Below are 27710 nucleotides of genomic sequence, written 5' to 3'. Positions count from 1 at the left end.
GAGGGCTGGGTTGGAAGCAGAAATGGTGCTGGGGGTGGGGTGGGTGACAGATGCCTCTCCCAGGGCTCCAGCACCTCTCTACCCATTGTTGGCAGTTGGTCAGCAGCTGTTGCTGGTAGTGATGAGGAAGGTGCTCTCCTTCTCCACAATGATTTCTACCCTCAATGATAGCTGTAGAGGCTGGGCTGGAAACAGGTCTGGTGGTTTGGATGGCACTGCTACTACCAAGGCTTTGGGGTTTGAGACTTTGGGTTTGTCCCCATTAGGGTCTGAAGGCAGATGATGGGTCAAGGTGGTGGTGGTGAGAGATTTGACTTGCTTGGCAAATGTTTCCTTCTTTGTCTTGCTCAGGGTTCCTTGCTGTGTTAGCTGATATGACATTCAAGAAGTTTCTTAGCCACTATGCTTCTCAATGTAACCTAAAACTGCATTAGTAATCTGTTGATTTCACACAGTTGATACATATAGGTCACTAAAATCCTCAGATCTATTTGAGTCAAACTGTTATCTAGCTGTGTTATAACTCCCACATCATGTACTTGTGAAGCTGATTTTTTTTTTAAAAAACCTCAAATATAAGACTACATTAATCACCATTATATTTTTTTCTTATTAGATTTAGCCCAATGTTCTAACCTATTGAGATCTTTTTGGATCCTGATAAAAATGATAAACAACACAGGGCCAAACACAGATGCTGAAGGCACTTTAGCCAAGACCTTTTAAGCTGGCAAAGAACCATTTTTGTGAACTGTTTGGGTGTGAACATCCAGTCAGTTCTGAATTCACTCAATGGACAAATGCTTTAGTTTATCTTGTCTACAGCAGTACAACAGACTTTGCCAAATGCTTCATTAAAAGAGAGGTAAGCTCCACCTGGCACTTTCCCTGATCTGCCATTCTGGGACCTCTGTGAAAAAAAGAACACGAGGTTAACCTTGAATGACTGCTGTTGATGAAGTTATGCTGTCTCCTGATGATCACTACTTTCTTTTTACTAATGAACCTTTTAATACTCTTTTCTAGAATTTTGCCAGGAATGAAAGTCGAGTTCCTTTTCTTACAGTTTACAGACTCCATTCTCTTCTCCTTTTTTCAATCCCAGAACACTTCTTACCTTGGTCTCTCTCCAGTTTTCTATTATTTTCCAAAGACCAATTAGTGACAGTGGTTGAATCTACCAGTTCTTTCAGCACTCCGGGAAGGCGCTACTTCTCTAGGGTTGGCTAATAGTCTCAAGGGCAGCTAAAAAAAGATGTTCTCTTCCTTATTTGAGTATCAACTCCCTATTAGCCATTTTGATTCTGTCCTAAAGACCATTCTCCTTTGCAGATAAGAGTGGTCTGTTCTGTTGTCAGTTACTATACTTTTCATCTCAAATAGCAGCCCGATTATTTCTTTCATCCTCCTCCTTTTCCCAATATGGCTTAAAATAAAACAAAACAAGAAAACATTTTTCAATTATCCTTAGCTTTCTTCACCAACCTTGGCTCATCCTGAGCTTTATCACTCCTGACACCATTCTCACATGCTCATGCCACATTTTTTTTCTTCTTCCTTTGCTTCACTCTTTAGTACATATCTTCAAAAAACCTAAGGTGGTCAATGAATTCCTTGTATAACCACATTATTCTCTTCAAACAATTCCTCATCACTGAAAATGTTTTAAGTTTCCTTTCTGATTTTCATTCTCATGTGCTTCTCATCCCATCTGGGCTGATTTACCCTGACAGAATTTGAGTCTAAGGAATCCTCTCTACTCTTTCTCTGAACCCTTTGGAAATCTCTCCCCATATCTATCTAGGGTGATCAGATTTTGCTCAGCTGTCCTTAGCTTCTTTATCACAAATTCTAGGCACAGTCCAGCTATGCTTTAAGCCACAGTCCAGAGAGTTCAACTCCTCTTTTAGATGTCATCTTAACCGATAATCTTCATTATCACTTTTTTCACTGTCAACCCCTCCCAATGTCATCATTTCTAATATTTATTACTTCTGCCATCCAAAACTTCCTTCTTTCTTCTTTACACCACTTTTCCTTTTGCTCTCATTTCTCTTCTTTCCTATTCCCACCATTTCTTCTTTGCTTTGCTGCCGTCAAGAAATGGTTTTGATGACATGAATCAGGCAACAAGATGGTTCTATTTCTTCTCCCAGAAAGATTAACCAATTGTAACACTGTAACTATAATCTTCAAATCTTTGGTCTAGCTCCATTATTTTTATCACTACAGATACTAGTAGGTTTTTGCGATTACTTTTAGGTTCCTAGCTATTTATTGCTATTGAGAGTGCCTGATGAGAGTGCCAGTTAAGTGGAGGTGGCATCACTGTACTTAATGATAATGCTACATTTAAAAAAATACAAAATGCAGTTGATACGAGTCCTCATTTTTATTTTAATACTTTGGCTTCTTAAATATACAATGATCAATCTTCCCACAAGCTCAAGAGTAGTGTTGTTTTTATTCTTTAGTAAGTTGATTACAGAAAATGTTCTACCTCTGATTTTATTTTCTTCAAAGAATAGTAACAACTACAACACTAATTTTTGTGCTGTTTTATTTGCTGTATTGACAAAAACATTGATTCCTTAAGATTTCTACTTTAATTTTTGCACTTCAATAGTTATATGGCACGAAATATATAAAGTTTCACCATGAACTGAATTTCTGTAGTAGTTTTTAATTCAATCCAAATTAGCTTTACACTGAATAAAAATTTTAATCTAATGGCAGGAAACAAAACGTGAATTAATTTTCTCACCTCAATCTACTTGTCATTTCATTATTGTCAGTCAGCATAATGGAAATAGTTCTACATTTTGTAAAGATGACACCTGAATATATTACCTCTCACCTATACCTTATACATCTTTCATGTTGGTAGCTGTTTTCATATGACCCCCTCCCCCCATTAGAAGGTGAGCTCTTTGAGGACAGGTATTATGGTTTTATCTTTCTTAGCACACTGCTTGGCACATGGTAAAGCACTTAATAAATCCTTGTTAATTGATACACTGGAACCTATTAATCAAAATATGTATTCAAGCATTTTTCACCTAGGATACTGTCAATACAAACTATTTAGGTCTAATTTAAGTAACACCAAATGATACAAAAGACAAAAAGAACCACAAAACAAAACAACACCTTGGAAATAAGTTTACTTATTTTTGAGGTAAATAAATCAACAAGCATTTGATTAGTGATTACTATATTCAAACACTGTGCTGAGCACTGAAGACATAAAGGCAACATTAAATAATTTATCATTTTAGCCTATGTTAAGGAAATGTGGCACAGGGAATAGAAAGTCTTTTTCAGCATCATGTAGACTTGGATTCAAGTCCTGACTCTATCAATAATGCGACGTGGGTCAAGTCACTTAACCTCTCAGAGCCCCAGACACCTTTCTAAGACTATATGTTGCAGAACATTTGCCAATTTTCATTGGTGGAAGGAGTCTTCTCATCAGGGATTTCCTTACAATGACAATAGCCTAGGTCCTAACTAGATTTCCCCATCCTCCCCTCCAACAAAAGTTCATGTAGCAAAACACTGGAACGTATTTACCAAAATCCTAAAGCAAGAGAAAATCACAGCTCTCACTTAGGCCATACTAGATAGCCATTTGGATCTCCTGGGTGAGCGGATAGGAAAAGTCATACAGCAAGGGAAAGGCATGAAAATAAAGCTAACAATAAGTCAATGCCCATCATTTATTTGGAGAATTTCATTTGGGGAATTTTCAAATTTATGTGTATATTCCATAACAACTGTGATATGAGCCATTTGTCATATTAGAAATATCAACTGAATTATGATTTTTATATCCATTATTTATATCTATTATCATAGAGTGCTTTTTAGGCACACAGATAAGGCACAAGAAAAAGGAAGAGGTTATTATAATGCTAGGAGTCAGGAGATATAAGCTCTGGCCCCAATTATTGCCACTAACTAGGTATAAAACTTTGGGTAAATCATTTCACATATCTGGGTCTCAGTTTCCTCGCCTATAAAAAAGAAGTTGGATTTCATGATCTTTAATATCCTTTCCAACATAAATATTCTACAATTTGTATCTAGTCTCTTGCACAAACTATTTATTCAACAGAATCAGAGAGAAGTGGGTGCTTCAAATTCAAGAGAAAATAACTCAAAATGTTCCAAAATCAAACGTCCCTAAAATGACAGGACTGAAGAGGATCACGGATTTAGAGGTCATATAGTCCAATCTCCATGATTTACAGATGAGAAAACTGAGTCCAGAGATGTTTAAGTGACGACTACAGTCACACGTTACTACCAGGATTCTTTCTACCCCACTCCATTGTAAATATGAAGTGGATAGATGATCAGAGTAGGAATTTCTAATCGCTACAGAGGATATGAATTTTGCTGATTAAGGTTTAAATTGTAATGCTTTCAAGTCTTTTGCATGATGACTAAAGTAACTGCCCTCCATATAATCAAGCTGAAATGAACACACACAAACCTGTACTTTTTTCCTTCCTATCTATCTACCTATCTTATTGATCTACTATATTCACATAGTGTATATGAATACTACATAGACTATTCATATATAGATGTAAAATATAAATTTCAAGATCTCCCCAAATGTTTTAGAATGCCTACAGATTCATTCATCTATTAAAAAACACTTAACAAATACCTACTATGCAGAAGGATCTGTGCTAGGCCATGGGCAGAACAAATGAGGATTTCTCTTTTGTCATTAGCATGTGAAAGGTAATTGATATCAATGAGAATTCAGCATATTAAATCCTATACATCATTACCATATAATGTCCTTAGAATATATTTTGATAGTGAAAACAAAGATGCCTTTCTTACCTGTATGATAAAATGTAAGAAAGAATAAAAGCACTCCCATGAACATATTGCTTAAGAAGGTAACAACTCCACAAGTAATCCCTTCTGGAACAGGGTAGACAGTTTCCACAAAAAGCTCAAAGAAGATGGGAACGCTGCTATTCAGGAATACTCCCAGCAGAATACAGGAGGCATATAATGTCACTAAAATAAAAATACAAACAGATTAGTTTTATGATAAAAGCAGCGGGTTACATCAGAGAGATCACCTGGGTGTTGTTTCTGAAGGGCCAGCTCTGGCTAAAGTGGCTGATAAGGATATAAAAAGCATCACTCATCTGTCAGCCCTCTTCTTTACCCTTGTTTTGTGGGGCAGGTGGGAAAAGGTTTTGCTGCCAGCAGTTATCAGTGTCACCATTATTTTCTCCCTTTTAGAGGTGCCGTGTCAAAGTGCAACATGAATTTAATCACCAGAATATAATTAAAAAGATTAAGTTCCCTTTTGGTGTATTATTGGAGCAAAAAGGGACATACATGGTGAATATCATGATGTAATTTATATCTGCTTTGAAACTGTAGGAAAAAAAATTAAACCAAAGGGTAAACCTATGAAGCATAACAAGGAACCATGAAAATTATTTATGTGAGGAGACAAGTTGATACAGCTCCCAAGGGCCAAAGAAACATTGAAGCTGTGGTAATATATGACTGCTGGAGACAAAATTACAATACAGGGAGTCTCCACCTTATGAACACATTGCGTTCCAAGAGTTCCTCAAGTCAGATCTTTGTTTCTACTGAAAATATTTTCTGAGTTTCAATGTCATAAATGATGGGTAGACTCCCAGGGCAGCTACAAAAGTCTACTAAACCCATATTGTGACAAAAAATACATATGCTATTAGAATAGTAAAATGATATTAATTATTTAAACTCCAATACTAGTTATTTTAAAAAACCATGGGGATATAAAATCATTCATTTCTGCCAAAGGTGATATCTGAAGATCCGCAGGAGTAGATGAGTTCATTAAAGGAGAGAAAAGGGCCTATGATAGCACCTTGGATCATAGCTACATGTGGGCTATGTGCAATGTCATGTACTTAGGCTGGGAACAGACACATTAGCACCTAGACCTGGACAAGAAGTGCTTAGTGAATCTTTGCTCAGAACAATGGATGGTGTTGCTTTTTCTACTGAATCCTCTTCTTGAGCAGCAGCAAGTTCTCACATTTCCTGTTAGGTAGCAAATGGCGTATTCTATTATGCTTTCATATATCACGTTACTCAGCACTACTGATTCATGAAATGTGACCATCCGACTCCAGAATACAAAAGGGGAAACGATCCTCCCATTTTCACTTACCCAGGGATCACTGTACACGCCAGATGCAGGCCCAACATCGAGTGAACACGAAGGGACTTTTGGTTAGTCTCCAAAGTCTCCCCGTCTGACTATTTTAACAAGTTGTCTGATCTAACACTGTTTTTGTGGATACTCAGTCCCCTACTGAGACTATAACAGGAGTGGGCAACAAAGGGAAATCTGTGGGCGACTAGGTGGCACAGTGAATAGAGTCCTGGAGTCAGGAGGACCTGAGTTCAAATCCGGCCCCAGACACTTAACACCTACTAGCCTTGTCACCTTGGGCAAGTTGCTTAACTCCAAATGCCCTCAAAAAAAAAGAAAAGAAAAGAAAAAAAATCCTGCCTCAGAAGGGGGCGGCCAGGTAGCACAGCGAGTAAGAGCACCGGCTCCAGGGTCGGGATGACCTGGGGATCGAATCTGGGCTCAGACACTTAGCACCCACCCAGAAACACCTGGCTGTGTAACCTTGAGCAAGTTAGTTAACCCCGACTGCTTAAAAAAAAAAAAACCAAAGGGAAATCTGACCACTCAACTACAATCTCTGACCACACAATTTGTATGGTCTTCCCTATACCTGAGAGCTGGAGATCCTAAGGCTCAGCAGTAGTAAAGTAGTTCATGTATCTCTACTTAGCTCATCTCTTTAAATTTTGACAGTGGTTATGGATCTTGACTTGTCTACATATTATTTAACAGCTCTGAAACTTACTGAAATTCCATCAACTTGTAACAGTATTTTCATTTTCATTAACATCAATAAGTATACATTGTTTTTTAAAATTCCATTTTCTTTTTTTTTCCTTTTACCCAGTTACAAGAATGATAGATCAGATGAATGCTATGGATAATTAACCTAAATTTTAGGACAACATGTCTAACTCGTGTTATTTTGGGGAGATGTGGACTAGACAAACCATCCAGTTACCTAAAGAACAGTCATCAACTAAGCACTCCAGAAACCTGTGACAGACTTCCCCCTCTTTAGGAATAAATTTGAAGTCTTTCTTATACTTAGTTTCAAAAAAGATCAACCTCACAAGCATAAGATCCGGGAAGAAACTGCTGTAAAAAGATCTAGGTCTTTTATTGGACAGTGAGCTCAATGAGTCAACAGTATGATTCCAGTTAAGAAAGTTAATGGAATGTTAAAGATGCTTTAAGAAAGACATACTAGGGGCAGCCAGGTGGCTCAGTGGGTAAGAGCACTGGCCCCAGTGTCGGGATGACCTGGGGATCGAATCCAGGCTCAGATACTTAGCACCACACCCAGAAATAACTGGCCGTGTAACCTTGAGCAAGTTACTTAAACCCAATTGCTTTCAAAAAAAAAAAAAGAAGAAAGAAAGACATACTATATAAAATTACAGGGGAGTATTCAGTTCTGGGGCATTGTGTTTTGTTTTTTTTTTAAACAAACTTAACATTCTTTTTTCTTTCCATTTTGGAGGGGGAAGACAGGGCAATTGGGGTTAAGTGACTTGCCTAAGTTCACACAGCTAGTAAGTGTTAAGTGTCTAGGCCAGATTTGAACTCAGGTCCTCCTGATTCCAGGGCTGGTGCTCTATTCACTGTGCTACCTAGCCATCCCTGGGCATTGTGTTTTAAGACAGATATTGACAAACTGAAGTATGTCCAGAGGGCAACCAAGACTGTGAAGGGCTCTGCATTCATGCCATATGAAGATCAACTGAAGAAAAATAGGGTTGTTTAGTTTAAGACTTGGGGAGGGGGTGTGGCTAGGTGGCACTGGCCCTCCAATCAGGAGGACCTGAGTTCAAATCTGACCTCAGACACTTAACACTTACTAGCTGTGTGATCTTGGGCAAGTCACTTAATCTGCCTTCTCCCCTCCAAAAAAAAAAAAAAGACTTGGGGAGGGAGGAAAGAAAAAGAGAAGATAGTTTTCTTCAAGTATGTGAAGGGCTGCCAAGAAGGATCAGACATGTTTTATGTGTCTCCAGAAGGCAGAAATAGCATTAATGGATGTAAGCTGCAGAAAAGCATACTTAGGCTTGATATAAATAAAAATCTCTTAAAAATTAATGTTACATAAAAGTGGAATAGGCTACCTTCAGAGTAGAGGGCTTCCCCTTCACTGAAGATCTTCAAGGAAAAACTAACTGTCCACTTGCTAAGTCCAGCACAGAAAAAATCCTTTCCCGAGGTTGAGTTGTATTCCCTGATGTGAGGATTCTGATTCCAAGTGGGAGATTCTGTGATGCTGCAGTGGAGGCCAGGACCGGAGCAGCTTTTTCACTGTCGTGGCACCCTGCTGACTCATTCTGAGTTTTGTTTCACTAAGGAATCAAGATGACCTTCTTGTGGCTTTAGGATACTTAAGATATTTAGGATAAAGACTGTACAGAGTTTATTCTGAGATAGAAATGAATTTTACCTCATACTTGGCAGGCAGGCCAGAACAACCAATTAATGTCCATTTTCCCTACCCCGGTACATACCTGAGGGACCTGGGGGTTGTAAGGAGGGGGATTGATTCTGTTTCCTTATAGAAAGGGAAGACAGGACCCATTAGGGTATCCAGATTGCCAGGAATGTAAAAGAGCACCAGAATCTTTGTTGCAAGGGCTGACTGGTGAAAAGAACTACGGGAAAAACGAATCAGTCAGGGCATTAGCTATCTCTATTTGTATGAAGACCAAGAAGAGTTCTTCAAGTGCCTTGCAATTTTATAACTTTGCCTTGCTGTTCTGTTATTTTCAGCATTTTTTCTCCATTTAGTTACTTCAAGGATTCACAATTTCATCAGTGTGGGCACCCTGTTCACTGATACCTTAGCACCTTAACTACCAGTTTCACAAGTCATCACATGGTGAACAATCCCCTGGTGATGAGCCTGCTCATACTAGGCCTGTGCCTGAAGCCTTCCCAGACTGGCAGGACCTTCCACAACTCTGCTCTGTTGCCACAGCCTTTGACTCCAGAGGTGCCTTCATACCAAAATGAGGTAATGAAACAGAACTTTAAGGGGTGCTCCTTGTTGTTGATTTAAATAAAAACTTTTAGAGAAAAGTGAATTTTGAAGATGACAAGTTAGAGGAAAAGTCCTTTTCAACGAAATTCTGGGGGACATGAACACAGCACAAAAAGAGAGGTAATGGCAGTGACTAATAAAATAGAGGAAGAAAATGGGGCCATAGAGAGATGATGTGAGATGGAGTCACCTTCCATGGCACTGCACTCCCAGCTCTTTCTTCTATCTCTTCTCCTAGACTGGATAATAATATAAGAGTCTAGCAGAATTCCATTCTCAAAGAAGAGAATGATATTTTACTGGGTTACTACTCAAAATGCAAAGAATTCAGGTAATTGATTTAGAATCTCAAAGAACACTTCTCCTCTCTGCCTGTACGGTATTTCTAACTCAATGACAGGCCAGTTCCTAAACTAGTAATGAAAATAGTTGTGTGCGAGACAAGAGTCAAAGGACCTGGGTTCAAATCCTGATTCTGCTGTTTGTTAACTTAGTGGCCCTGGGTACCTCCCTTAACCTCTTTATCTTTAGACTTCCTTAATTTTAAATGAAGAATATTAAGACTGATGAGTTCCAAGGTCTTATGAATCACAGGATTTGATAAATAAAGGAAAAAAGATTTAAACCTGTTTGGCAAAAATAAAAATTCACTCCACTGGACCATACATTATTTGAAATTCTCAAGATTTTAAAAATTAATAATGTCATAATGTTGCACCGGTAAAAATGTTTTCCAACTTTTAAATGTAGCTGCCCCCAACCCTTCATTCTTCTTCAGGTCTTCTGATCCTCCTCTGGATTTTCTCTAATCATGTTCCCATGCCAGATACCTTCATTTCTTTTCCTTCCCCCCTTTTCAGCTTCCTTTTATGTCGTTTTCTCCTATTAGAATGCATGCTCCTTGAGGACAGGGACTGTTTTTCTTTCTGCTTCCATTTGTAATCCCAGCACTTGGTACAGTGCCTGGTACACATAGTAAAGACTTAATAGGGGTGGCCAGGTAGCATAGCGAGTAAGAGCACCAGCTCCAGTGTTGAGAAGACCTGGAGATCGAATCCCGGGCTCAGACACTTAGCACCCACCCAGAAACACCTGACCGTGTAACCTTGAGCAAGTTACTTAACCCCAATTGCTTAGGGGCAGCCAGGTGGCTCAGTGAGTAAGAGCACTGGCTCCAGTGTCGGAATGACCTGGATCAAATCCGGGCTCAGATTCTCAGCACCACACCCAGAAATAACTGGCCGTGTAACCTTGAGCAAGTTACTTAACCCCGATTGCTTTAAAAAAAAAAAAAGACTTAATAAATGCTTGTTACCTTGACTTAATATCCATTGTCTTGTCTGATTATTGCATTCATCCTGTCAGGCTAGTAGAACTAAAGTTTACCCTTCTAATTGAACAGATGAAGAAACTGACTTCCAGAGGGGAAAAATGACTGGCTCAGGATGGTCAAGTGTGTTAGTAGCACAGACAAGACTAGATTTCAGATTTTCTAATCCAGACAAAGTGATAACTTCCAAGAAATCCAGCAAGACCAGCCCTGGAGTCAGGAGGGCCTGAGTTCAAATCCGGCCTCAGACACTTAACACTTACTAGCTGTGTGTCCTTGGGCAAGTCACTTAACTCCAACTGCCCTGCCTTCCCCCCTCCAAAAAAAAAATACGGGAAAACGAAATACTAAAATACTAAAAAAAAAAAAAACCTCACACATAAAGAAGAGAGCTTTGTTCAGTTTATATATTTAAAAAAAAATAATCACAACTGCAGAAGTAGCAAAGTAGTTGGCTTAAAGCTTTCTTAAAAAACTATGAACACTGAAGTAATGTAACACATTTCATTACAAATTATTTTACTGATTACAACTAAAGAATTTCCTTCAAGGGTATATTCATATTAATACACTATAATAATATAATATATTGGATAAGCTCTCATTCCTTTGTGCATTGACTGACTTCTTGTGATGAAATTATGAAAATTAATAGAAATAATTAAACTGAATTTACTAAAAAAAATTTATAAATCATTTAAGGTAAATTTGACATTACAATGTAATTAGTTTTTTTTTTTTTTTGCCTTTTGGAGGGCAATTGGGGTTAAGTAACTTGCCCAAGGTTACATGGCTAGGTTTTTAAATTTGTGTGTGTGTGTGTGTGTGTGTGTGTTAAGTGTCTGAGGCTGGATCTGAACCCAGGTCCTCCTGACTCTGGGGCCAGCACTTCACTCACTGTGCCACCTAGCCGCCTCAATAAAATTAGTTTTAAAAAGGGAATTTGGACAATTAAAAGATGCTAAGAGGATCAAAAACCATAATTTTTCCCATGGGTTTTCATAATACTGATATATATTTGTATTTGTATATCATTATCTTGAAGCCCCACATTTTCTTCAATTTGAAAATCAGTTGTTTTGTTTTTTACCAGAAACTATTTCATACTAATAAAGTAAGTAGTATATAAAATGAAGCTTACAGAAAATGATGGAGATATTTTGGTAGAAAATTATTTCTGCTATTTTGTGTTACGGGTAGCAATAATTTACTTGCACCCTTCTGCTCATCTTCTTGGTTGCCATAGTTTAGTCTTGGAAAGGTTGATAATTATGTTTACAGGCCCTTATCCCTAGAAAGCAAATTAATTATCTTATAGAAATGAAGCACAGCTAATAATCCTCAGTGTTAGTAGACATGGAGTTAAAGACTGATTGTGAAATCAGAATTAATGAGTCTGAACTTATTCATATTTTTCACGCCCCAAAGCAACACTTACAACCCTGGAAAAGGTAATTTATTATTAAATCACAGAATAATGGGGCTGGAGGAGATGCTGACAGTTCATCTGGCCTAGCTTTCCTTTTGCATTTAAATAGCACTTTCTGCTTGAAGACTCAATTCTTTTCTTGAAGATCTCCAGACACAGTGCTTCTTCTAGTGTTTTATCACCTTGATAGTTTAAAAATCGTTTCCTAAGTTCTCCTAAACTTTCTCTTCTTAAGCTAATCCTCTCTTGCTCATTTATTCACGGATATGTGTAACAAGTAGGCAGTGTAGTCTAGAAAAAGTCTTTCACAGAGTGGCCTTAGAGACAAGAAATTTCTTCTTAATGTTAAACAACATTAGTTCCTTTAAACTTTATTCACATCACTTTCTGTTCCTTGCATTCCATTGGTCATTTTTACTGAATTTTCTCCAGTTTCTCCACATCTTTTGGAAAGTGTCATTTACCAAAACTGATGAACGGAAGTGCCATATAGTGGGAGTATCACTTTCTCGTCCTTACATGCCCAACAGTGCACACTGTCTCAGTATGAACACATACCAAACAGTTTTGTAGCACAGTTCTAACTCCGATTCATATTTAGCAGGTGCTCAACCATAACCTCTTCCAGGCCTTTTTCTTCTATACTCATGCCCAGACAGTTGTAAACCTACCTTACAATACCCTAGTAACTTGAACTACTTGAAGAATCTTCTCAAAATAATTGACTTGTATGCTATTCTGTTTGTTAAAAGCAGACAAATAATTTTATTTTGGGAAATTCAATTCTAAAAGCATTAGTATTTCAGAACAACATTTTTAATGTAAGCAGACAATCTGACCATTTTATTTGGCAGAAAATTACCTGTGGGTAATGTGGTTCCACTATCACTTCTCAAGTACAGTGAGTAACTTTTATCAATAACTTTCTTTCTTTTTTTTTTTTTAAAGCATTTGGGGTTAAGTAACTTGCTCAAGGTTACACAGGCAGTTATTTCTGGGTGTGGTGCTAAGTGTCTGAGCCCGGATTCGATCCCAGGTCATCCCGACTCTGGGGCTGGAGCTCTTACTCACTGTGCTACCTGGCTGCCCCAATAATTTTCTACCTAAAATATAAACACCTAGATTTTTAAATTGGCTACATTTATTCCCCATGGAAAATAACTTTGGTTAATGGCATTAACATAGAAGCCTAGATGATGGCCTGCAAAGCAATTCTAGCACTGAGAATTTAAAACTGCCAGAAGCAGGAGTAGATATACATTGCTTAAATTAGATCTCTTTGATGGTATGATGAAATGGTATTACTGAATTTTAACTAATTTCTCATGTCTGTAGTTATGATTCGCATATATTTTCCACATATATCTTTTTAAGATATAGCAGAAGCCATTAATTTGCTATGAAAAAAGAAGGAAAAAAAAGCTTAAAATAGTTTACTGATCACAATGAAAATTACTCTTGGTTAAAGGAAACATGAATTTGCCAGGAACTCAAAAGAGACTCAAAGGATCATTTGAATCTAAGTAATTAGTAAGTCCCTTTCTACAAAATGCCTGCTGCTTAAAAGGAATTAAGACAGCTTCTTGCTGTTATGAGGTTCCCTGAACTTGTCTTTTTGAATTGCCTTATTTTCTAGAAACAATGGACCTAGGGCATGAGGGAGGCCCTGCATGTGTCAAGATGAAGCCCCATCAGCTGATACAATTTGTTGTTTGTACCCCAAGCTGTATTTCTTGTGTGTCTGTGAGAGGCACGACAGGAGCCATCCACAGTCTGGGCCAAGTTAGGGAAAATGATTGTGCTGCTGGGGTCCTTTGTAGATAAGCAGGGACCACCCTCTCTTCACAGTCTAGTGGTTCCCAAGGGAGAAGAAAGTTTTTGTCATCGCCTTGCTCCTCCCCTCCAGGAGGGGTTACTACACCTTTCTCCTCCCACTCCATGGCTCTTCTTGTTTTCTCCTCCTTCTTCTATTGTACTGTCATAAATATGCAAACTTCTCTAAGGATGTGAACTTTTGGGTTCCACATGCATGCTCATTTCTCTTATAATAAACCTGGTTTTCACATAAGTCTCATGACATAGGGATTGCTTGTTGACATTACAGAGGCACAAAGACTATCAGCAACAGATTTGTTGATTTTTCATCAAACTACATTAAAATGTGTCTTTTATTTCCCTACATCTAGTTAGTGTTGAATAATAAAAGGTAGCCTATTATCACTTTCATTAACAATAACTAATACTTATCAAAAGCTCTCAGAACACAAGGAGTCCAAGTTCAGTCATTGTCCCAGGTGACTGACAATTGAGACAATGAGTCTCAGGAATGACTTATTTATGAAAAAGTCCAAAAATAGATTCATTTCTATTCACAAATGAATCTAGAAATTTGTTGATCATTTGTAAGTGTCTACCTTCTACACCAAATCTCTTATTTTATTTCAGTCTTTGTTTTATTTAAGATTCTATCTTTATTTCTGTAGTCTTTTGATTCTGTCCCAAACTGCATTCTTGTTGTCAAATTAGTATAAAAGAGGTTTCTTGGAAAAAAATAATTTAATGGGTTTTTTAAAAAATTGAAATCCCTCTATTAAAATGGCATTAAGTTAAAACATGTTAAAAGTTTAAAGATGGGGACGGCTAGGTGATGTAGGCTAGGTGACTGGACCATACATTATTTGAAATTCTCAAGATTTTAAAAATTAATAATGCCATAATGTTGCACTGGTAAAAATGTTTTCAACTTTTAGATGTAGCCGCCCCCACCCCTTCATTCTTCTTCAGGTCTTACTCCTGATCCTCCTCTGGATTTTCTCTAATCATGTTCCCATGTCAGTTACCTTCATTTCTTTTCCTTCCCCCCTTTTCAGCTTCCTTTTATATCTTGTTTCCTCCTATTAGAATGCATGCTCCTTGAGGACAGGGACTGTTTTTCTTTCTGCTTCCATTTGTAATCCCAGCACTTGGTACAGTGCCTGGTACACATAGTAAAGACTTAATAAATACTTGTTAACTTGACTTAATATCCACTGTCTTGTCTGATAATTGCATTCATCCTGTCAGGCTAGTAGAACTAAAGTTTACCCTTCTAATTGAACAGATGAAGAAACTGACTTCTAGAGGGGAAAATGACTGGCTCAGGATGGTCAAGTGTGTTAGTAGCATAGACAAGACTAGATTTCAGATTTTCTAATCCAGACAAAGTGATAACTTCCAAGAAATCCAGCAAGACCAGCCCTGGAGTCAGGAGGGACTGAGTCCGGCCTCAGACACTTAACACTTACTAGCTGTGTGTCCTTGGGCAAGTCACTTAACCCCAATTACCCTGCCTTTCCCCCTCCAAAAAGCAAAAAAAAAAAGTTTAAAACTACCACTTATGGAAGTATAAGCTTCTAATTATATAGTGTTTGGGTTCAAGTGATCTTTAAAGAAAGGTTTTATAATAGAAGTTTCAACATACTCATGAGTTCTTTTAGGTTTTCAGTCTAAAGGAGTTCCCAGAGAGTTATTTATGGAAGTTAAAGACGATTAGTCTAAGAATCAGTGTGAGATAGAAGACTGCTGGGCTTGGAGTCAGAAGAGCTGGGTTCCAATTTAAACTCCTGTACTTAATGGCAGTGTCATCATGCACAATAATGATGATGATGATAGCTAACATTTCCATAGCACTTTATAGCTTGAAAAAAGCACTTTCTAAGTATTATCTCATTGGGTCTTCACCATGACCCTGTGTGGTAGGTGTATCTCCATTTTACAGAGGAGGAAAACGAAGCTGTGAGGATAATGCTTACAGACATAGCCAGGAAGCATCTGAGGCTGGCTCCCTGCTCAAGTCTTCCTGAATCTAGGTCAATCAAATGATCTCTCTCTCTACTGGGCCACCAGAAGCCTGCCCTTCAATAAGCCACTACTTCTCTGTGTGTTAATTTCCTCATCCGTAAGGAGATACTTGTGTGATCTACCTTGCTGTTACCATGAAGAAATCACTTTGTAAACTCCCAAGGCTATATAAAAAGGATAATAATTGATGACAATTATTATTACTTACTCTGAAAGAGTTCATTAAGTAATATTAATAAGAGCTAACATTTACATAGGGCTCTGGAGGATTATAAAGCGTTTTACAAATACCATCTCATTTGATCCTCACAGCAACTCTGTCAGGTAAGTGCTACTATTATCCCTATTTTACAGATGAGGAAACTGAGGCTGAAAGAGATTAAGTGACTTACCTAGGGTAAAGTGTAGTGTTTGAGGTAGGATCTGAACCCAGATCCTCCTAATTCCCTATAGCAAAGATATGCTTAGCTTCAACTTGTATACTTCTGGGACTCTTTAGTCCTAGTGTCTTTCTGAAAGTTTTGTGTCAAGGCAATATTGATTCAACTGAATTTAATGGGTGATTTTAACTATTATTGAAACAATGATTTAATTTAAACCTACCCCTACTGTAACTACTTTCAGCTAGTTAAGTTGAGGACTATATCACAATGGTATTTTTTAAACCTGACAATATTTTCTTTGCATTTACATTGTTAAATTTGCCTCAAATGGAATTTAGTAAAAGAGGTAAACTGAGGCAAATCTCCATACTAGATACCATTTATTATGAGGGGCATTTGATCTGATAATAAAGGTTAGGTCTAATGGCCCTGCCTCTAAGAGACCCAAATTGAGGGTACAATACATTTTTATAAGTAGAGAACAAAACAAAACAGAAATCATCTAACTGGGATAAAAGATCATTATTGGCTATATCGAAGGAAGTGGGCCTAGCCCCCACATGCCAGTAGGACCAGCTCTCCCTAGCTCTAAGGAATGCCTTTGTAAATGAACTACATCCTGAGGTCCCAGATAAAGGTGGGCTTACTGGCGCCTGGGGAATTAGATGAGACCCCCTTCACTGTTAAAGATGGGACAAGGCCGGGCTGTCCTAACTTCTCAGGGACACCCCACAAACCTTGGAGCAAATGTTGAGACAGTGTTTTATGAGAGTACAGAACTTTTTTTTCTTTAACTGCAGAAGTTGTATCCTTGTTATTTCTATGCAGAGTGGGGAAGGCTGAACTTTAGCACACATAAGCTTCTCCATTCAAGCCTCAGAGAAGGGGCTTTAGGTCTGACAAAATAGTGATAAAAATCAAAGATAAAATACAGGACACAGAATTAATCCCCTCAAAGTCACTATGCACATTGCTCCACCAGTTCTGTTTTCTTTGCCCCAGCCCTCCTATGCTACTTTCATTTTTTGTATCCAGCCTCTCTTACAGCACAGTGACTGGCCATTTTATTTATGCACAACTTGTGCATAATCAATGGGTATCGCTTCGTTTCCAGTTCTTTGTTCCTACAAAAAGTAATGACATACCTATTTTGGTCTCTAGGAGAGCTTTCTTTTTATCACAGATACCTTTGGGTATAAGCCTAGCAGAGGGGTCTCTGGATCACAAGTTCTGACTTCATCATAGAACTGAAACAGCTCTCTTCAGTGTTACCAATGATTTCAGCCCTCATTTTCCTTGAACTGCCTCTAGTGGGCGACACTGTCGATCATCATCTAGCTGTGGGTGTCTCCCAAGATGATCCTGGGTTCTCTTCTCTCTCTTGGTGAGAGAATACTCTCCATCCCCTCCCATTCACCCCTAGAAATTATTTTGTATTTGCTTATCTGTGTAAGTGTTACTTTCCTCCAATTAAATGTAAACTCATTCAGGACAGGGCAGCCTTTCTTTTTTGTCTTTAAATCTCCTATCTCTAGTACAAAGTCTAATGCAGAAATTAATAAATGATTCCTGAACGAGTGAGTCAATTAATGGCCTTGGTACTCATCAATATTTGGTATTGATTTATGTTTCTTCTTCATTCTGCATACAGGGACTTGCTGGCCCCATTACAATGTGAGTTTCCTGAGGGTAGGCATTGTTTTATTCTTTGGAATCCTATCCTCAGCCCCTAGGTGAGTGCCTGGCACAGTGGAGGCACTCAGTAAATGCTTGTTGACTGACTGATCTCTCTATAAATTGACTTTGGATTATTTCCCCTTAAATAGGCAACGAGATGAGATTTAGGTGTCAGTTTGCTGCTCAACTCATACAGCCCCGAGGTTCATACCTGTCAGCTCAGCATTTTTTAATTTGGGGAACAGTGTTACTTAACAGATCTGGAGATTCACACGGCATTGTCATGTCCAGATCACTGGTAAAAACGTTCAGTAAAACCAGTCCCAGAGCTTGAGGGGCTTTCAGACAGTATTAGGAACACTTCTTTACACAGAAGTTTATCTCCATCCTTTCTCTGAGTCAGTTTGCTATCCATGACAAAATATTAACAATCGCTGCCACTTACATAGAGAGATTTAAGGGTTTCAAAGGGCATTACCCAGATTATCCTATTCAAGTCCCATACTCATCCTATGAAGAAGGGACTAAAGGCTTTATTAACCTCAGTTTCTACTAAACTGTTCTACAACCTACAATCCTGGAAATGCCTGGGGGCACTGAGGGGTTAAGTGAATGGCTGAATAACTAGTATGTATGTGTTGGAGGCAGGAGCTAGACCCAAGTCCTCCTGGTTCTTAGGCTAGCTCTCTATCTACTTTATACTGTCCATATCCATGGAAATTACTTTGTATTTACATGTATTTTATATTTGCTTATTATCTGCATACATTATTTTCCCTGAAGAAAAGTTAAGTTCCTTGAGGGTAGTAACATTTGGTGCCAGTGATTTTTACACTCTCTCTCGCTCTCCCTCTCTCTCCAGTACTCATAATATACTCTTCAAACTAGTCAAAAAACTCCAAGGACTAGAAGTAGCAGCCACCTTTAGAGCTTAAAGAAGACTTTTCTTGACCTTGAAGGATTCTGATGGCTGCTGATTAAAGGATAACTACTGTTTTTACTCCTGGCTATATTCCTAGACTTAAAAATTACTGAATAGATTTGTACTTAAATAACATTTGGGGTGCCATTCAAGTGGATCTTAAGATAGGCCTTAACTCTGATCTGTGGTTAAGCTATCTTAGAAAAAAAGGTTATATACATACATATGCATGTATGTATATGTGTGTGTGTGTGTATATATATATATATACATATATATATATATGTACATTCATTCCAATATCTTTTTTTAACAGATTTTAACAAAATCTGGTATATGTTTAAAGGTTACATAACCTCAGCGGGATTGCACCAAATTTCACAAATCACTGGTATATTTACAATAAAAGAGTATTGTGTCTCATTCATTAGTTTTGTATAAACACAGCCTTGGTTCAACCTCATTCTGAGGCTGTCAACACCATCTTTGACACTGATTCAGCCTCCTCCTTTCCCTCCCCCTAATATTGAGGCAGAATATCTTCTGAATATGTATCACCTATTTTGGATGAGGATATGGTTACATATGAGTTCAGTATAGCTCATGGAGATTCAATCATCAGGTATGCAATAACCCAGATGCCCAACCAGAACTGTTTACTATCTCTACCCCAAACTCCCTAGTGTCTGAAAAGAAAACATGCCACAGATGCCAATGCAATGTCTCTGCCCCACTGCAGTCCTGTGGCCTTCACAGGGCCTTAGGGAGTAAGATCTCTGATCAACTGGTATTCCTTACATCCTAAGGCTAACAAACTTACACTTCCTGATCTCCCAAATCCCTGAGATCAAAGTTGTCATCTGCTGGAACAAAAAACCTTCTCTTTACGCTGGTCTGAACCTTTTCAAAATAATTTGTTTTTATAGTATTTTGAGAAGAATTTATTAAGAACTTACCATGTGCTGACTATTATGCCAGGTGCTAGGAATACAAACACAAAATTAAACAATTCTTTCTCTTAAGGAACTTATATTCTAATGGAAGAGAGTCAGTAAGTACATGTATAAATATGTCCAGAATAAGTACAAAAAGAAAAATACAAATAAATATAAACAGTGAAAAAACAGTCTGGGTGGGAGAGCATCAGCAGCTGAGGGGGAAGGAGAATCAGTAAAGGCTTCCTATAGAAGGCAGTATTTGAGCTGCGTCCTGAAGAAAGATGATTTCTTAAGAAATGGAAGTAAAGAGGAAGGTATTCCAGGCATGGAGGACAGCCAGTGTGAAGACATGAAGATGGGAGACAGAGTATCGTGTGTGAGGTGAGGAATAAAGAAGGAGAGAAGGCCAATCTGGCTGTACTGCAGAGCTGGGGGGCAGGTGCAGGGAAAGGAAGAGCAATGTCCAGTGAGCCTGGAATGATTACCTGGGGTCATGTTGTGAAGAATTCTGAAAGCTAAAGGGGAAGAGTTTATATTGCATTCTTGAGACAGAAGTCACTAGACTTGACTGAAGAGAGTAGTGACATGGCTAGGTATGCACCAGAAAAATCACTCTGGCAGCAATGTGGAGGACTGACTGGAATGGCGAGAGACTTGATGCCAATTAGAGGCTGGTGCAAGAAACTATGTGAGAAGGGTGGCCAGGTAGCACAGTGAGTAAGAGCACCAGCTCCAGTGTTGGGATGACCTAGGGATCGAATCCCAGGCTCTCAGACACTTAGCACCCACCCAGAAACACCTGGCCGTGTAACCTTGAGCAAGTTACTTAACCCCAATTGCTTAGGGGCAGCCAGGTGGCTCAGCTAGTGAGAGCACCAGCTCCAGTGTCAGGATGACCTGGAGATCAAATCTGGGCTCAGATACTTAGCATCACACCCAGAAATAACTGGCCATGTAACCTTCAGCAAGTTACTTAACCCCGATTGCTTAAAAAAAAAAAAAAGAGAATCTACGTGAGAGGTGAGAAGGGTCTGAACTAAGGCTGCAGCCATTTAATGGAGTCAGATGCAAGAAATATGAAGGTAGATATGCTGCGATCTGGCAAGTGATTATGTGGGGTGAGGCAGAGTAAGGAGTCAGAGATAACAGAGGTTATGTATCTGGGAGATCCGAAGGATAATGGGACTTTTGAAAGAAAGACAAGTTTGGAAAAAGGTATAGAGGGAAAGATTAGTTCAGTCTGGATATGATGAGTTCTATATGTCTCTAGGACATCGAATTGTCCAACAGGCAACTAACTGGTGGTATAGAACTGCACATCAGAAGAGAAACTTGGGCTCAATTGTAGAGACCTGTGAGTCATCTGTATTTGGAGGATCACAATTAAACTCATGGAAGCTGATGAGGTTACTAAGAGAAAGAGAAGTGAATAAGGAAAAGAGAAGAGGGCCTAGGACAGAAGCTTGGGAAATACCCAAAGTTAGGGGGGATGATATGGATAAACCAGAAAAAGGAGATGAAAAAGAGACAGACAAGTAAGAGGCAGACCAGGAGAGGAGGGATCATGAAAGCCTAGAGAAGAGAGACTATGGGACTATCCAGGAGGGGAGGACAGTCAATGCTATCAAATGAAGCAGAGAGGTGGAGACGGCTAAAGGCTCAGAAAAGGCCATCACACTTGATGATCACCGTTAATTTGGAAGAGAGCAGCTTTGTATGAGTGATGAGCTCAGAAGCCAGACTGCAACGGCCCTGCTGTGACGCTGCTCTATTCTGTTTCCTCTCTTACCTGTTTGACCTTTCTTTATTAGTCTTTACTGACCCATCATTTACATCCTGTCCCCAACTGTGGGTTTTCTCTAAAGCTTTTCGGGAGGCCTTCTCTCAGCTACACTCTCTCCCTTGCTGATCTAATTTCTACCAATGGATTCAATAGCCTATGACGATGACTCAAATCTACACAAACCTCTCTAGAATTGCAGTCCTGTATGGCTAAGTGCCTGCTGCACATCCTTTCCTGGCTACCTCCTAGGAACATGGACACAGACCCAGGAAATATCTCCGACATCATCTTGTCCAACCCTCTTATTTCTAAAGGTGAGGGAACAGAAGCTCAGAGAACTACTGAGACTCAAAACTCACACGGGAATTAAGCGGCAGAGCCAGGATTTAAATCTAGACATTTCTGCTCCACATCTAGCACTCTCTTCTTGTTATCATTATACCACCCAATCCTCTCAATCAGTACCTGAATTTCAACACATTTGAAACAGAACTTATATTTCTGACAAAATTTACTTCTCCTCCAAATTTAGGATCATTTATCACAAATCCAGAGCTAGAAGATCCCGTAGAGAGTCCAACCTCCTCACTTTTACAGATCAGAAAAATGAGGCCCAGAGCGCTTAAGTGTTTATCAAAAATCACCTCGACACTAAGTATCAGAGCCAAGATTTACACTCAGGTCCAGATGTTCCACATTCAGCAGACTTTCCTCTGTTCCACATGGCCTCCCGACCTATTTCTGTTGATGCCTGGATAACCATCCCCATCTCCCAGGTTTGATACTTCAAAGTCATGCTTGGCTCTTCCTTCTCCTTCATCCCCTCATTATCTAACCAGTTGCTGAGTCCTGTCCAATTCAATTGCAACAACTCTGCCATCCATTTCTTTTATACTCAGAAGACAAGTACCTTGGCAACCTCATAAATAGTTTCTCTATTCCACTGTCTCAGTTCAGAAAAATTTTAAAACTTTAAAACAAAAAAAGGATGCCTATAAATGTTTCCTATTAATAGTCAGCAACTGCAGTGCAGCTCAGCTCATCTCAGCTCAACAAACAATTAAGAACTTGCATGAAGTTCTGCTTTGAACTGCTGAGGCAATAATTTTTGACTAATTAAAAATTTGGAGTTTCTTTTAGATGGGAAATAAAAAGAAATGCACAAAAAGTCTGCAAATGTCCGTTTTCAGAACAGGACTTAGCTAAAACATATTTATTTAAAACCTCCTAGGTTTTTTTTTTTGTTACGACATAGATACATTAAACAATCTTGTACAAGTAAACCAAGAGTGGAGAGTACAGCGGCTAGAACACCAACCTCGGGGGCAGGAGGACCCGAATTCAAGTCCCAACTCTCTGACACATAACTAGCTATGTGACAAAATCATTTAATCTCTGAGTGCCCAAGGCAAATCTCTAAGAATGAAACTGAACAGGAGGTGCCCATCTGTATTGCTCATCACAGGTATGCTATGTAAATGAAATCACAGGCCTGATTCAAAAAATCCGCAAGCAGTCTGCCACGTCACAGTCTAAATCCAAGGAAATTTAACGGCTGCTATGGAGTGCAAAGAGAAACAGGAACTCTCAAAAGCAGATTGCTGTTGTTTGTCCACAATGTCACAGAACAGTATGTGGGTCCAAGCAGGACAAGGCTTTGGGTGGTGTAAGTGAATCCCCCAGGACCATTTTAGGAAAGACCCCACTCACGCATGCTCCACCCTTCCCACAACCGGATTTCCTCGGGAATACTCCTGCTCCTCATTTGCCTCGCTGAATCCACATGGGTACCCTGCGGGTAACCTTTCTCTCTTGCCCCCTTTACAACTTCCCTTCGTGGGTTGTTTTCCTACATTAGAATATAAGCTCCTAGAGGGCAGGGACTATCTTGCTTGCTTACATTTGTATCTCCAGCACTCTGCATAGTGCCCGGCATATAGTAAGACAGGTAGATGGCATAATAGATAGAATGTGGGATCAGGATTCAGGAAGACCCAAGTTCAAATCTGGCCTCAGATATTTACTAGTTATGTGACCTTCAGTAAGTTACGTAACTGCTATATGACTCAAGTTTCCTCATCTGTAAAATGGGAATAACAACAGCAATTATTTCTCAAGTTGTGAATATAAAATGAAATAATATTTGAAAAATGCATTGTAAACCCTTAATGTACTATATAAATAAGCCATTATTATTATTATTAATAAATACTCTATTTACTCATCTATATTCTTTTATGATTTTGACATAGAAGACATTTCCTGGTATAAGAAGCTCAGCCCCACCCCCCCCACTTTTCCTAATTCAAAATCCTTACTGAAAAAAAAAAATACAATTTCAGATTCTTGGTGAAAACTAAACTTGGTCTTTGGGTTCTTTTAGATGAGGTGACAGTGTGATGATTATCCATACGACTCTCCTTTTCAAGCTTTATATAATCAAAAATTACCTACGTGACAGGAGAAATCAATGCACAGTCCCTGGGTACATATTATAATATGAAATGAGAAAAACTTGTCCAGAGTCCAAAAAGATTCTATGTGTACCTGTAGTTAAAGGCAGGTGAGTAATGCTGTTCAAGCAGGTCAGAGTAAACCACGTGGATGAGAGTGTAGCTCCAGAAAACAGTAACAAAAGGATTAGCTTCAACATGCCTCTGATAAAATCTGCAAACCTGACAGGAAAAAAAAAAAGGATTCATTAACTCAAATCATATTTTTCTCATTATTTCAGCATAAGACATTCTATAAATTAACTAAAATTAGGTTAAGACCAGAATTCCCATAAATTATTTTGAAATTTGGTAATCTGACTGCCATTTCATCATAGAAGTATGAAATTGTATATCTTTGCTAAGAACCCTCAACCTATATAGAAGGATTTCTGGATTTGGAAATGCTATTAGAAGTGAACTTTCAAATTTTATTTCTTTACAGCTCCCAAAAGCTCAATATAGAGTTCATTTCAGTTCTCAGGTGGTATTAAATGTAGTGCCATTGTTCTTCCTTATAACTAAAGCAAAATACCTTTAAACCATATGAGAATCATCATTCAAGAAGTTGATACTTTATAGACATAGTTCATTTAAATAAAAAAAAACCAAAAACTTCCTAGAGCCAAGGAGCATACCTCTCATTTTTAGGCCTAAGGAATCAGAAAGCAATATGCTAACATTCAAAAGGAGAAACTGTTCATGGCGTAAGTCAGCCAAGAATATACTAAGAATTAGGAACAAGGATATTTGAGAAGCCAAAACAAGTTTTTGCCAAACAAAGCCACCATCTTTTGCAAGATTATTTTGAATTCCAAAACCCTTGATTCTAAAAGCTAGAAACAAATGAATAGCTCCTATTTCTTTAAAATCAGGTATATTGGAAACAGTGTTAAACTTGGAATTGGAAGACCTGGTTTTGCAATGCTGTAGGAAGGTCACTTAACTGTTTCCTCATACATAAAACAGAAATAATAGTACTTGTACTACTTAGACCTCACAGGACTGCCATGATGAAAGCACACTGAAACCTTTCAGATAGTGTGAGGCGTTGTTTCATTTTCATTTACTATGTTGAATGGAATTCAGATAGGAATGGTCTCAGGACCATTAGAGCTAATATTGTTCTTTTATTATATTTAATGTCTGATAAACTATTGTGCATAATGATAAAATGATTGATTTTAAAAGTTGAGTGAAAGTATTGGGATGCAACTTAATCTTTTGTGGATATATAGAAACCATCTCTGAGACAAATTCAGTACAGAAAGGACAAACAAGAATGACATGTACCTCATCCTGTTCCCACTTAATTTTTATTTCTTCTACTAGATCTCCATACTTTAAAATACATTATAGTAGCAGAGCAGAAAACATAAACAATAATATGCTATTTCAAAAAAACACACTTAAAATATTAAAAAAAAATCACATAAAAGTTAAAGAGTAGGGGCGGCCAGGTAGCACAGCGAGTAAGAGCACCGGCTCCAGTGTTGAGAAGACCTGGAGATCGAATCCCGGGCTCAGACACTTAGCACCCACCCAGAAACACCTGGCCGTGTAACCTTGAGCAAGTTACTTAACCCCAATTGCTTAGGGGCGGCCAGGTGGCTCAGAGAGTACGATCACGGCTCCAGTGTCGGGATGACCTGGATCAAATCCAGGCTCAGATACTTAGCACCACACCCAGAAATAACTGGCTGTGTAACCTTGAGCAAGTTACTTAACCTCGATTGCTTTAAAAAAAAAAAAGTTAAAGAGTAGGGACAGCCTGTGTAAATACACTGAATTAGGGGATAAAGCTTTGTGTTTAAGGGATAGCAAGAAGACCAGTGCCACTGGATTGAAGAGTGTATGGAGGGTGATAAGGTGTAAGAAAAGTGAAAAAGTACAAGACAAATAGGTTAAGAAGGACTTTAAAAATCAAACAGAGGGATTTTAAAATTTAATCTGGTATGTAATAGGGAACCACCAGAGCCTACTAAATGTGTGTGTGTGTGTGTGAGGGGGGGGGAATCTGTGCTTTAGGAAGGCCACTATGATAGCTAAATGGAGAATGGATTGAAGTAGGGAAAGACTTGAGGCAGGGTGATCAATAGCATCCAGGTGCTGAGGAGTTGAGGGCAACTGTATCAGACATGGGGTGGGGGAGGGGTTTTACAGGGATTTTGCAAAGGGAGGATTGATAAGACTTGGCAACAGTTTTGATATGGGGGTGGTGATGGTAGGAGAGAGTAGGAGGAGTCAAAAATGACACCAAGGTTAATAACCTGGATGATTGAGAAGATGGTGGTACCCTCAACAGTAATGGGCAAATGGGAAGAGGGTATAGAAACGCTGAGTTTAAGATATCTATGGCACATTCAGTTCAAGATATCCAATAGGCAGTTCGATATTTCAGGCTGGAGGTCTGGAGAGAGGTTAAGACTATATAAATAGCCCTGAGAATCACTGGCATTAATATAATAATTGAATCTGGGAGCTGATGAGATCACCAACCACCAGGAGAGAGGGAGAAAGAAGAGGGTCCAGGACATAGCACTGGAGGACACCTGTGCTTAATGGGAGGGACTTGAATATCAAGCAAAGGAGACTAAGAATGAGCAGTCAGACAAGTGGAAGCAGAACTCAGAGAAAAGAGAATACCCAGAAGTGGGGGATCAAGTCTCAAAGGCTACAGAGAAATAAAGAAATATTAGACAGAGAAAAGGTCACTTGATTTAGCAGTTAAGGAATCATTAGTAACTTTGGACAGAGCAGATTCAGTGGAATGAGGCTAGAAGTCAGAAGGTAGAGAATAAAGTAAGAAGAAAGAAAATGGAGGCAACAGTTGTGGGTAGCCTTTTCAAATTCAGTCAAGTAAGGGATGACAGCCAGCAAGGAGGGACAGATCAAGCGAGGGTTTTTTTTTTTTTTAAGGATGGACAAGATGTGGTTGTATTTGTAGACAGCAGGGAAATAGCTGGAGAGAGAGATTGAGATTAGAGAGACAATGGATATAAGAGAGCAGGCAGTCTGCTGGAGAAAAGTGAATTGAATGCGATCACAATGTGGATGTCGATGGGTTTGGCTTAGCAAAGAAAAGGGTCACATCTTCAAAGAAGATAGTTGGGGAAGGAATATGAGTTTATGTGAGTTATGTGGTAGAATTTAATCCTAAAGAATATATGGATTGAAGAACAAATCAAAGAAACAATAGAAAATGTCATAAAATCTAATAACAAGAAAACATGCAGTCTTTAGATGAAGGTTAATAATTCTAAACATTTTCAACAACAAAAGAGAGAAAGAATAAATCAATCAATTTGAGGTATAACTAAAAAACAAGTACAATAACAACATCTAATATTATTTTGCAAAGTACTTTACATACATAATCTCATTTGATTCTCACAACAACCCCAGGAGGTAGGTAATATTGTACTCACTTTATAGAAGAGAAAATTGAGGATGAGGATGATGTCTAGGGTCACACAATGGATGACTAACTTGCTTCTGAATCTATTTTATTCTGCTTTATTAACAAAATGGTGGTTGAGTTCATGTAGATTTTACTCATGGACAGCCTTTTGATTCTACTCTTGGTTAAGCTTTTTTATAGGCTCCATCCAGATATAAATCACTTCTGGTCACAGGTGACAAATTCAATGGCATATAAGGATAGCCACTTTTATTATTGTTTTGTAAAGTATCTGTTGGTCCTAAAAGTACTTATG

The 27710-nt window shown here is 38.6% G+C and overlaps 1 protein-coding gene across 1 annotated transcript in view; it reads right to left on the bottom strand.

Moving 5' to 3' along the window:
* The window catches only part of SLC49A4 (solute carrier family 49 member 4), a 168672-nt gene that overhangs the window by 32584 nt on the left and 108378 nt on the right, over positions 1-27710 (bottom strand). The window contains exons 7-8 of the mRNA XM_069064936.1: positions 24050-24177; positions 4861-5043 (exon numbers count right to left, since the gene is read on the bottom strand). Coding sequence (XP_068921037.1) covers positions 4861-5043; positions 24050-24177 — 311 coding nt within the window. The remainder of the gene's footprint in view (positions 1-4860; positions 5044-24049; positions 24178-27710) is intronic.

This window comes from Petaurus breviceps, unplaced genomic scaffold (assembly GCF_028583685.1).
Source record: "Petaurus breviceps papuanus isolate PSGF00001 unplaced genomic scaffold, PetGlider_PUasm1.0 90654, whole genome shotgun sequence".
Taxonomy (NCBI): domain Eukaryota; kingdom Metazoa; phylum Chordata; class Mammalia; order Diprotodontia; family Petauridae; genus Petaurus; species Petaurus breviceps.
This window is presented reverse-complemented; position numbering and strand designations above follow the sequence as displayed.